This window comes from Glycine soja, chromosome 13, assembly GCF_004193775.1.
Source record: "Glycine soja cultivar W05 chromosome 13, ASM419377v2, whole genome shotgun sequence".
Taxonomy (NCBI): Eukaryota; Viridiplantae; Streptophyta; class Magnoliopsida; order Fabales; family Fabaceae; genus Glycine; species Glycine soja.
Genome location: NC_041014.1, coordinates 78144 through 90974, shown reverse-complemented (window position 1 = coordinate 90974; position 12831 = coordinate 78144). Strand labels below are relative to the sequence as shown.

At 33.2% G+C, this 12831-nt stretch overlaps 1 protein-coding gene across 1 annotated transcript; it reads right to left on the bottom strand.

Annotated features, from left to right (window-relative positions):
• Window positions 1-5017: 5017 nt before the first annotated feature.
• LOC114382646 (ran-binding protein M homolog) lies at window positions 5018-10172 on the bottom strand. Its single transcript, XM_028342206.1, has 7 exons — window positions 9847-10172; window positions 9366-9503; window positions 9087-9176; window positions 7413-7539; window positions 7143-7211; window positions 6866-7045; window positions 5018-5188 (listed from the first exon to the last, which is right to left on the bottom strand). The coding sequence occupies exons 1-7, from the start codon at window positions 10170-10172 to the stop codon at window positions 5018-5020; spliced, it is 1101 nt and encodes a 366-aa protein (XP_028198007.1).
• Window positions 10173-12831: the final 2659 nt, after the last annotated feature.

The window sequence follows — 12831 nt, the reverse complement described above, 5'->3', positions numbered from 1 at the left end:
TGAAGTTTACCCAGATCCTGAGAGATATAGGAGACTTGTGGGAAAATTCATTTATTTCACCATTACAAGACCTGATATTTCCTTTGTTGTTAGGGTGATTAGCCAATTTATGTAAAATCCCCATGTTGATCATTGGAATGCCATCATGCGTATTCTCAGATATGTAAAGAAAGCTCCAGGACAAGGATTGTTGTATGAAGACAAAGGTAACACTCAAGTTTCTGGATATTGTGATGCAGATTGGACTGGTTGTCCCATGGATAGGAGGTCTACCTCAGGATATTGTGTTCTTATTGGGGGAAATATTATCTCTTGGAAAAGTAAGAAATAAACTGTTGTTGCTCGATCCAGTGCAGAGATTGAATACCGATCTATGACTATGGTTACATGCGAACATATGTGGATTAAACAATTTCTCCAAGAGTTGAGATTTTGTGAAGTGGTGCAAATGAAGTTATACTGTGATAATCAGGAAGCTCTTCAGATTGCCTCAAATCCAGTCTTTCATGAGAGGACTAAGCACATAGAGATTGATTGTCATTTCATTTGAGAGAAACTATTGTCCAAGAAGATTATCACTGAGTTCATTAATTCTAATGATCAGCCAGCAGATATTTTGATTAAGTCCTTAAGCGGAACTAGGATTCAGTCTATATGTTTCAAGCTTGATGCATATGATTTGTATGCTCAGCTTGAGGGGGAGTGTTAAATGTGTGTGTAGTTTTGTGTATGGTTGCTATTGTATCTCAGCTTTATTCAGAGGACAACTGTATTGTGTCATTGTGAACAGCTGTCCCTCTCTCTCTCTTTGCACTCTATATATATGTTTAATAGAAAGCAATAAAGTGTGGTGAAAGTGTGATTTTCACACAAAAATTCAAATTCCAAGTTTCGTTGTGAGAGTAGTGCGTGAAATGCACATCTAAATGAGAGAAAAGAGAGAATGTCTAACTGAGAGAGAAAGTGTTTGCTTTCTATTTTCAATAACTGTTTAGTTTTTGAAATAAATCATAAATCTCTGCAAAACCAACAAGCCTGTATAGCTCATCACATGCATCATCACTCTAGATGACCCACACTCATTAGGCCCACAAATCAAAAGAAGAGAATGAGAGTAAATCTTCTAGCTATTTCTGTTTTTTGGATTTTAAAACACTTGTTTTGGAAACAATTTTCAAAACTTAATAGATTTTGGATGAAATATTGATTTGTTTTTTTACTGGGATGAAATGTTGATTGTTGAGTATTGTGAATTTATTTAGGAAAAAAAATTAAAACCAAAAGTGAGAAAGAAATCAATCATGTCCTAAGAGCTTCACTCTCCAAGTTGTATATTCTAATTTATAATATAATGTATATTCTAATTTATAATATAAGAGTAGATTAGTTAGTTTGTATTATAATATTTAAAATAGTGGTCATCTCACTATCCTGCTATAGCATTTTCAAAGTTAGTTGCTATGTGCTGCTATCTAAGATTGATAACTAGAATCTCAATTATATTTATTTAGTTTCTAAGGTTAGCTGTTAATGAATATTATATTGCATTGTTCAACTTGAATGTTTTGACATATTTGATTTGGTTTCATTTTAATTATGAATATTATATGTTACAACTTACGAGTAATGACATTTATAAGTGAAGTTTATTTTTTAATATTATAAAATTACTAATATTAGCTATTTTTTCTCTTAATATTGTTTAATAATTAGGATATTATTATATTAAAAATTAAAATAAAAATTAAATTGTTTAATATATTAATTAAAAATAAAATAATAATATTTAATCATTACCAACTCAGTTACAGTTCAATCATAGTTAAACCATTGAATCATGAACTAGTGCCATTACCAGTTCAATGACTGGTCTGCTTTTAAAAACATTGATATAAACAAGATCTTGGGACTTGTTTAATATCATGCTAGCATTTCTCCACTCTGCTCACATTACTACTCTCCTTTTGAGCAACAAACTAAGGCGCCCACTCTATACACTTCTTGCAAGTCACCATTGAGAAAGGCTGATAATGTCATACATAGCAGCCCAACAGGCTTAAGTGGACCACTAAGTGTGTGTTTGGAAATCCATTAGAATGGTGTTTGAATGGAAGGTTAACACTTTCCAATGCACAAACGAAAAAATAATGTGAGTGATGGACTGAGATTAACTTGGGTTCAGTTGGATGTAACTATAATTCAAATACATTTTAAATTATCAAAGTTGAACTTCATAGTTTAAAACTATTTACTGTTTACCTTTAAGAAGAGAAACCAAATCCTAAGTCTGATTGTGTTCAAGGGCATGGACATTAGACAGGACCTCAAAAGATTATGGTAGGAATAGTAAAAGAATCAAAGAAGTTATAAAGGAATTAGTACAACAAGATAAACCATCCTAAGAGACAAAACACAAAAATAACATACATATGAGTAGACTTACTTTTCCAAAGGGAAATTGAGAGATCAAAACTCAAATTAACTGCAATAGGGTCCAAAAGGGAAGGATGATAGAAACTGGATCAGATTGTAGATAGCAATTGTCTTTATTGATGGAAAACAGTGTTACACTCTAGGTATTCGAGAGACCTGGTTCTCTCCCAAAGACAATTCCTCTCCCTCTCAACCCCTATTAATAGGCAACTCCTAGCTAACTATGGGTAACTAATCTATCACAACTAACCACTACTTAAACAATATTCCTCCCCCCTCCCTCTCCAATACCCTATTTTCTGTAATAAAAACTCTTGACAAAGGGAATGGGTGCTTTAGAACTTGTTTTTGTCACTCTAATAGTTGAACTAGGCTTATTACTAGCCAGAGTCAAATTAAGCATTTTCTTTAAGGCCCACTCTTCAAAGCCCACACTTATTACTAGTTGCCTTTTTGGCAGACCTTCATGTGTCAACTTCTATTTATTCTCTTTGATGAACCTGAATCTATTCCATGTTCACCAACGTAAGTTGCACCTTTGCCAATCATTTTGTCTGCTGCAGGTCAAAGAATTGCTCTGCCCAAGTAATACACTCTAATGGGTAACTGCAATTGAAGCTTATCAATTCATGCTTTCTTGCCCATGTCCAGCTTTCCTCCACAATGGCCTCCAAATCACCATCTGGCTGCATTTTTGTACTCTTGGATATCAGACAGTATGTCCGCTTTTCTTGAACTGGTTGTTCATTATCTTTCTTCCTGTCTCAACTCTCAAAAGTGATCTCAGACTTGTCATCCAATTGTGTAGTAGTAGCTGAATATTCTTGATTTCATCCATGTTATTTGGTACATCTGCTATATTTCTGGAAAATGTAACCTTTGTCCTTAGGCCATGATCACTGGTTGTCTTCTCTAGAAACTCCACCAAGCTCTCTAGCTCCTCTACTATTGTTTTGATTTCACAAGACCTAGCATGTTGCACAAGCAAGAAATATGAGAAATACAGAGGAAGAAATCTATAAAGGTTTGTTGAATCTCAACAGAAAAAAGGTTTCCTTTAATCCCTTTCAACAAAGGGTTTCCCTTTTACAACTGAGCCACTGCTCTCTTTCTCAAAATAACCAATTTGCATCACCCTCTTTTACCTATCTCCTACTCTATTTAAACTTAGGACTTACTCGTAACAATTTTAATCACTCATTATTGGCTAATCCTATGCTTTGTATGGGATGGAGTCAACACACGACCTATGATACTGTTTCAATTTGCTCAAAGCATTACTTTCTTGGGGAGTACCTTTCCGAGATGTGTTATTTTCTTTTTCTATCTTATTTATTAGACAAGAAAATATTAAGGATAATATTTGGGTATTTACATCTATCATGTGCTTTTGAAAAGAGGAATTCATGGCTCCAGATTTACCATTCACAATTTTGGAAATTATCATAGGAAGAGAGAGAGAGATAGAGAGAACAAAAACAAAATTTTGAACTTTGATTGACTTGTGTTGTAAGTTTCTTTTTATAATGCTAACTTGTAGTAGTAGAGTAATCTTCTGACACCGAACAATGAGAGATTGACTTGTATCTGCTAAAGGAGTGAATATGGGAATATTTTTATTTCATCTAATTCTTTATTATATGGATACAAAACAAATGTGTCCCAAGGCTTTTAGAGGAAGAGTGAAATTTTGTTGTAAATTTAATGAGAAATAGCAGCAAACATTACGTATGTTTATTTATTTATTTCGTATTGTATCCCCACCAAAAAAAGTTCTGTACAATAAGACACAAAGAGGCAATTTTATCTGCACAAACATTGCCTTCTCTGAGAATGTGAGAAACTCTAAAGTTAATATTTTTAACTAGTTGAAGACATTTATTCCATCTGTTAATTGAACTCCAAGAAATGCGAACTGTTGTGGGATATTCAAATGCAGAATAGGCTGGCTCTCCTACTGATAGAAGGTCCACTTCTGGGTATTGTATCTTCGTGGGTGGCAATTTAGTTTCTTGGAAGAATAAGAAGCAAACTGTTGTTGCAAGATTTTGTGAACTTGTGTGGCTAAAACAACTACTTAAAGATCTCAGGTTTGTAGATATCTTATCTATGACCCTTATTTGTGATAACCAGGTTGCTTTTCACATTGCCTTCAATTCGGTGTTTCGTGAGAGGACTAAACATATTGAAATAGATTGTCATTTCATTCAGGAGAAAATCTTATCTGGTGACATTAAGACCAGTTTAGTAAATTCTGGTGGGGGACAATTTTCGTTATTCACTCAATCTGGTTCTAGATACCATGTAAAATAAGAGAAACAAAGGGAAGTCGAGTGAAAACCGTGTGCTAGAGTACCCATTGGGATGTTTATTTATGTAGATGGATGGTGATAATTACACATAATTAAAGGAGATTAAGTTTCCCCTAAATAAGATCCTATCAAATCAATTTATAATAAATGACATATTCCTGATTCTCAACTTGGCTCCTTAGTTTGTCGAGCTTCTCCTTCAGATCGAATGTAAAATCCAATCCTAAATCCTTAATCCTAAACCCCCAACCCCAAACACTTAACCCTAGACCCTAAACCTCAATGTTGAGGGAAGTGCTGGCGGACTTCACGAGGAAGTCGTAGTCGGAGAGCTCAACCGGGACGCCTGTGGCGGGGTAAAGATCGACAGCCTTGATGGCAGCCTTGTGGAGGGAATTGGAGATGACGATGGGGTGGATGCCATGGGAGAGGAGGAAGAGACACTACATATATCGAAACGCTCAAACTTGAAAAATGAAGCCCCTCGAAAACTTTTAACAGCCATAACTGTTGACTTGGATGACCGATTGAGGTCCATAATGTATCAAGAAGATTTAAATTGAAAAAGGAAGCCCCTCGCAAATTTTAACGGCCATAACATTTGACTTGGATGTCTGATTGAGGTCTATAACATATCGAGAAACTTTAAATTGAAAAAGGAAGCCCCTCGCCAAATCAAACTACCATAGCTTTTGACTCGAATATCCTATTGGAGCCTTTAATATATTGAGATGCTCGAAATTAAATAACAAAACCCCTCGCAATTTTAGATGATCACAACTTTTGACTTGTATGTTCAATTGAGACATAATATATCAAGATATTCAAAACTGACTAATGAAGCCCCTCGCAAATTTGAATGATCATAACTTTTGACTCGATTGTTCAATAGAGGTCCAAAATATATTGTCACGCTAAAAATTGAAAAAGGAAGGCCATTGCAAATTCCAACGATCATAACTTTTGACTCGGTTATCTGGTTGAGGTCCACAATGTATCGAGACACTCAAAATCAAAAGAGCAACCCCCTCGCAAATTCAAACAACCATAACTTTTGACTCAGATGTTTGATTGAGACCCATAATGTATCGAGACACTCAAAACTGAATAACGAGGCCCCTCACAAATTCGAACAACCATAACTTTTTATTCAGATGTTCGATAGAGGCCAAAAATATATTGACACGCTAAAAATTGAAAACAGAAGCCCATTGCAAATTCCAACGGTCATAACTTTTAACTCGAGTATCCGATTGACGCCAATAATATATAGAGATGCTCGAAATTAAAAAAGGAAGCCCCTCAAAAAAATTTAACGACCATAAATGTTGACTTGGATGTCCGATTGAGATCCATAATGTATAGAGAAACTTTTAAATTGAAAAAGGAAGCCCCCTCGCTAATTCAAACGACCATAGTTTTTGACTCGAATATCCTAGTGAGGCCTTTAATATATCGGGACACTCAAATTTGAATGACGAAACCCCTTGCAAATTGGAATGGCCACAACTTTTGACTTGAATGTGTGATAGAAGTCCAAAATATATTGTCACACTAAAAATTGAAAAAGGAAGGCCATTGCAAATTCCAACGATCATAACTTTTGACTCGGTTATCCGGTTGAGGTCCACAATGTATTGAGACACTCAAAATCAAAAGAGCAATCCCCTCGCAAATTCAAACAACCATAACTTTTGACTCAGATGTTTGATTGAGACCCATAATGTATCGAGACACTCAAAACTGAATAACGAGGCCTCTTGCAAATTCGAACAACCATAACTTTTTTACTCAGATGTTTGATTGAAGCACATAGTATATAAGGACGATCGAAATTGACCAATGAAGCCCCTCGCATTTTGTAAAACCGTCTCGTTGAAACACCACATATTTACAAAATTGTCATCACCTTATATAGGACGATGATTTTTTGGGAACCATCTTAGAAGGTGTGTCGTAAAAATTTTTAATAGTGATCCCAATGGAATCAAACAATGAAGGGAGGTTTACAAAGTTCAAGACAGCTAAATCAAAACTAGTCTCTCTTGTACACAAAGAAAAAAAAAACTAGTAACACAAAAATACACACACTAATCTCTCTTGCTAAACTCTTTCTCGACTAGGAAATCTTCTCCCTCATATCGTTTGCAGGCAGTGAGCTGCTTAAGTAACCTCTCAAGAGGTGAGTGCAAGCAATCCTTTGCTTCTTCCATGTGAGGATCTGTAGACAACACGAACGCATTTACTGCATTGGCTAAAACTTCGAGAGGCATTTCATATGCCCTCAAAGCAATGCAGTCCTACAAAATAAAAACAATCCAAAGACAATTTAAATATCAGTTCAAACTTGTAACAACCATAGTAGTGCAACAGGTATATGCACAACTGAGAGCCCACCTCAACAATCTGTGGATACCATTCATGCACTTTAGCAAATGCACCATCAACGTTCCCATTCATGATTAGCTTCATTGAAAAAAAAAGAAGGCAAATTAAGTTTGTAAATCAGCAAGTATATACAAACAGGATATCATACCAACAATAAACAAAACAAAAGACATCAATAACAAATATTGAATTTGATTTTTGTCATTAGTGGTGAAAAGGTTCTAAGCAAAGAATTGAATATATAATATAAGTTATTTCTTAGCTCTCTGAATAATTTACCTGCCGTAGTGTGGATCTGTGATTTAACGTGTTTGTCTGCTCATCAGTTATGGGTGAAGAAGGAACAACATCAAATGAATTAAATGTATCTTCATAGCCAGAGTGTAGCAGGTAGGAGCGAATAAGGCTGTTAACAAAAAAAATATATCAAAGTTGTGATATGGACCTTACAGACCCAACCTAAGATTAAAAATGATTGAAAATAAAGAATATGACCAATTTAAATAAAATATAATGAAATCAGAGTTTAGTTGCAAAGTTATTTAAATTTTAAAGGTGATTTTTTCTAACCTGTAAGTGACCTGTGGTGACAGGGAAATTTCCTCTATTTTCTGTTGTTGCTTCCTTCTTTCTCGTGCTTCGAAATCCTGATCGAATAATATTAAATATTTAAGAAAAATAATGATAGATAAAAGTATGTAGCATTTGTGTTTTATGAACTTGGTTACTTTTTAAACCAGAGTAATCATATTTACACATCCAATGACACCTAGAGAGAAGTAGAAAGAAAAGAGAAAAATATAAATATGATAAGTGATATGATTTGATAAAAAAAAACGATAGAGAGAAATAAGGAATCTTGATGGAGTGTTTGATAGTTAGGAAAGATTGATAATACTATGCGTTTAAGATAGCACTGGAATGAAATGATAAATTAAATGAGATCAATGTAATCATTCACAAATATCAATGTTTATGTGATCTCTTTGTTTAAAGAGTAATGATGTTTAGATACACACCCTAAATGGATCGAAATCACCTCTCTCTCCAAAATTTTATCTTTTTTTGTCTTATCAATAATATTATGTCACATGGGTTATACATTAATAAAATAAACAAAAATTACATGTTATTTTTAATTGATGTGACACAATATTATTTGTGAGAAAAAAATGACATGATTTTGGAGTAAGTTAAATTTCAATGTTTAGGTGATTTTTGGAAACAAGTGATTTTAATCCTCTTGGATTGAAATCCTACTCAAAATCATGTCATATTTTTTCGTCTCACCAATAATATTATGTCACATCAATTAAAAATATACATGTAATTTTTTTATGTTTTATTAAAGTGTAAAATAAGTTATTTAGCATATTATTAGTGGGAAAAAAATGAAGTCATTCCAATCCCTACTCAAAGTGCTTTTATTTAACCTCCTGTGGGAGAACCTCCTATATTTAACCTAGCACGCACACAGTTTTTCATCGCCTTCTAAGGATATCATATTTTTAATAGGAAAAGGGAAAACCAACTTCAAAACAACAGCCCAAGAACGCCAGCTGAGACAACATCTATTCTAATTCATCCTACTATGGTTACCAAATTGTTAATCAAATCACAAAGGCTTGTTTTCAATTTTTGAATCGAAAAAAATCATGAACCATGATATTCATAATCAATTATTAAAAATAGCATAAAACATAGTTTTTCACGTAATGAAACATTATAAGCATCTAAGTCTGAATAATATAACCAAATAAAATAAAGAAAATATGAAAAAAAATGTTACTTTTAGGTTAAAAGCAAATGGTTTCTGCCCAAAGTTAACATGCATCCTGAGATAAATGAAACACGATGTTACAAAATTAAACACCTCAAAGAAGCTGCTATTTGAAAGTAAAGAGTTGGTAAGTAATGTTGGCAATAAAATAAAAATAAGTACAACAGACATACTCTTCGTGCTGGCTAAGGACGGCAATCGTTGGATAAAGGCCGCGGTTACTCAAGTTATTGGGAACTGAGTGGACAAGTTCACCATTTTTGCTGTCATAGAAGGAAGCAGCGAAATGGTGTGTAAATAGTTTTGAAGGAAGAAAGTAAAGAACTATTTACTTTATATCTATTTATTTTATTTATTGAATTCACTGAAAATATTATTTTTATATAAAAAACATTTATATAAATTAATAACTAAATAACATTAAAAAAAATGACGAGAATCGTTTTAGTTACCAGAAAAAGAATTCATTCGTGGAGTAGTTAATTCCGGCGCCGATTACATCACCAGATAAAAAGGTTGAGCCAGTATCCTCATCGCCACTGTAAAGCACACCATGAGAACTTTCATGACCCGCGATAAGGTCCTCCCACCTAACTAACAGAAAAAAATAGGAATTAAAAGCTTGTTGAAATCGAATATGTTTAGGGACTATATAACACTCACCATGTTTTTATTTTAATTTCGTCAGCCATGTATGCATGTAGTAGAGTTTATATTTTTGTAAGTATATACATTTGGTTCATGTAATTTCTAACTCATAATTGTTGATTTATTTAAGGATATTAAACTGATCAATAATGAATATAGTTTTTAAAATTATTCTCCAAAATTATTAAGATTCAATTACTTCAGGTTTTTTACTTATTAATGCATATTTTAATAAAAAACAATTAAATATGAATTAAGACTCAAGCTAGTACGTGTAACACTGACCATGGCTCTATATTCATTAAAAATAATGCGAGAGTGAAGCCAATGGCGATCTTGCCCTTAAAGTCAGCGTCTTTGACGTAAATCTCAAAATAGTATAACAAGTTCTTCCAAGGAGCAGGCTCGTCCGCCAAAATCACATTGAGTTCGGGCTTGTCCGGATACACACTGGTGTACTTCATTATGTCGGTAGACACAGCCACGAAACCACCCGTACTATTGGAAGTGTCCAGCTTGGAGGGTGCCTCGGCCTCCTTTTTCTTTTCCTCTTTCTCATTCGTCTCCCTAAGCACGACCTTCAAGATCTCCTTACGAATTGTTCCAGCCATTGAATACCTTCAAAATTTGAAACCAACTGAGAAATAAGCTTGGATAAACTTCGTCCAAATAACCCATTGATCCAATTAAGGATTTCAAATTAATATAATATAATTTTATAAAAAGCAGAAACATGCAAATGATATTTTATTATAAGTATGTCAAATGGTTCATCACTTAATTTGCAACATATGTTCCTCAAGGATTTTCTCACAATAATATTATTGGAACTGAACATCACCTCATGACCCCAAATCTCAGTGTTACTTCTTCTTCTTCCAAAGCTTTAGAATATTCTTGTGTGCCGCAGCAGGAGCAACCATTTAATATGGACTCCATTTGGTGAACGAAGTTAATTATATGTAAACCTTGTAAATTATTGTCCCAAGTCCAAACTCTTCAACTTCTGTATATATAGATAGATATAAATGGTCCCATTTCAAAGTAGAATGGAATTACTCTTATATAAGTCATTATATTTATTTCCTTTACAGGAAAAAACTAAACTCTGCTAGATAAATATTAGGAAGCCATAAGTAATAAGTATAACAGTAAAATAAGTTCCAATAAAATCATAATACATACAAATTAAAATTTATAACCATTAATTAATATAAAACATAAAATTTAATAATAAAAGAGTTGAGAAGAGTTTAAGTTAAAACATGCCATGCATTATTCTTTGAGAAAGAATGTGTTAGTATGAGAAAGAAAATGTCCAAATAACCCGTTGATCCAATAAAGGATTTCAAATTAATATAATATAATTTTATAAAAGCAGAAACATGCAAATGACATTTTATTATAAGTATGTCAAATGGTTCAGCGCTCTTACGTACCTTAGTCTTTGAGAACTTTTGGTGCAGATGAGTAGATCAGTGATGCGGATAACCCGTACAAGAAAGTTACACCAAAGCAAACGGAGGTAAGGGAGAAAGGCTAAGCTACTTGGTTCTGCTAGATAAATATTAAGAAGCCATAAATAATAAGAATAACAGTAAAATAAGTTCCAATAGAATCATAATACATAACCAATTAATATAAAACATAAAATTTAATAATAAAAGAGTTGAGAAGATCAAGTTAAAACATGCTATGCATTATTCTTAGAGAAAGAATGTGTTAGTACGATAAAAAAATGTCCAAATAACCCGTTGATCCAATTAAGGATTTCAAATTAATATAATATAATTTTATAAAAGCAGAAACATGCAAATGACATTTTATTATAAGTATGTCAAATGGTTCAGCGCTCTTACGTACCTTAGTCTTTGCGAACTTCTGGTGCAGATGAGTAGATCAGTCATGCGGATAACCCGTACAAGAAAGTTACACCGAAGTAGACGGAGGTAAGGAAAAAAGGCTAAGCTACTTGGCTTGGAGGACCAAGACTACGTGCCTAAATTCTTCTGTGCCTCTTTACAGGCTAACCTACTTGCTTTTATACACGCATATGCAACAGAATCGATCTCAACTGTTCCTAACAGAATGATAACTGTTTCTAACAGAATGGTAACTGTCTCTATGGGCTCTGCTTCTGGCGCCGCTCAACAAAGAGAAGCTGCGAAGTTTACCGTGGTTTCAATTAATATTCACCTAAAATATATTTGAGTGTTATTATTTATTTTTTAAAAAATAAATTGAAAACTAGAGTATATATATGATGTAGAGATTAGTGTGAATCATGAACACATGATGATCTGCCATAATTTCTCTCCTCACGTAAGACGATAAAACCCGCAGTATGTGACTATTTTTTGTTTCTGAGTTAAATTGATGAGGGTTTAGTACAAGAAAATTAAAACCGAAAATAACATTGTTTTGGACCAAATAAGAAAAGCGGTCAAAAACTCAAAATTGATATTCTTTAGTACAAGAAAAAGAGTTGATCAAGCCGGAAATAAGAAATTCACTACAATATTATATATATTTTTTATTTATTGAGGAAATGAGAATTCACACCTACAATGTATTTTTTTTATTAAGGGATTAATCTCCTATAATTAGAGGTGGGAATAGGTCAGGTCAGGCTTTAAAAGGCCTGAGCCTAGCCTACGATGAATTTTTGAGGCCTAAGTCTGGCCTATAGTCTATCAAAGATTTTTATTTTGGCTTGAGCCTGACCTTTTTAAAAGTCTGGCCTGATAGCCTTTTTAAAAGCCTTATTCACATTAAATCTTCAATATGCTCTGGTGTAGGAACTTAATAAAAAAAGTTAAAGCCAATAAAAATAATGAGGAATATAAAAATAATGAAAAGGAAACGTTAAAATAGGAAAGCCAATAAAAACAATGAGAAATATAAAGAGGCACATGAGTGACATGACTCACACCTAAGTTGTAATTAAAGTCTTACTTGATTATAGGAATGAAAGTTACGGAGCAGTAATGTGTAAACAAAGTATGCTAGTTTTTAAAAAAAATTAATTGTACCCAAAAAATAATATAAATATATATTGGTACCCAAAAAATAATATAAGTATATATTGGTACCCAAAAAATTATATAAATATATATACATATATATAGGCCAGCCTATCAGGCTTATAAGGCTTTTTAATAAGCCTAAGCCTGGTCTATTTAATTTAATAGGCTTTTAAAAAAGCCTGAACATAACCTTTTAATTAAATAGGTCAATCCAAGTCAGGTTTTATGTAGACAAGGTTGTAGG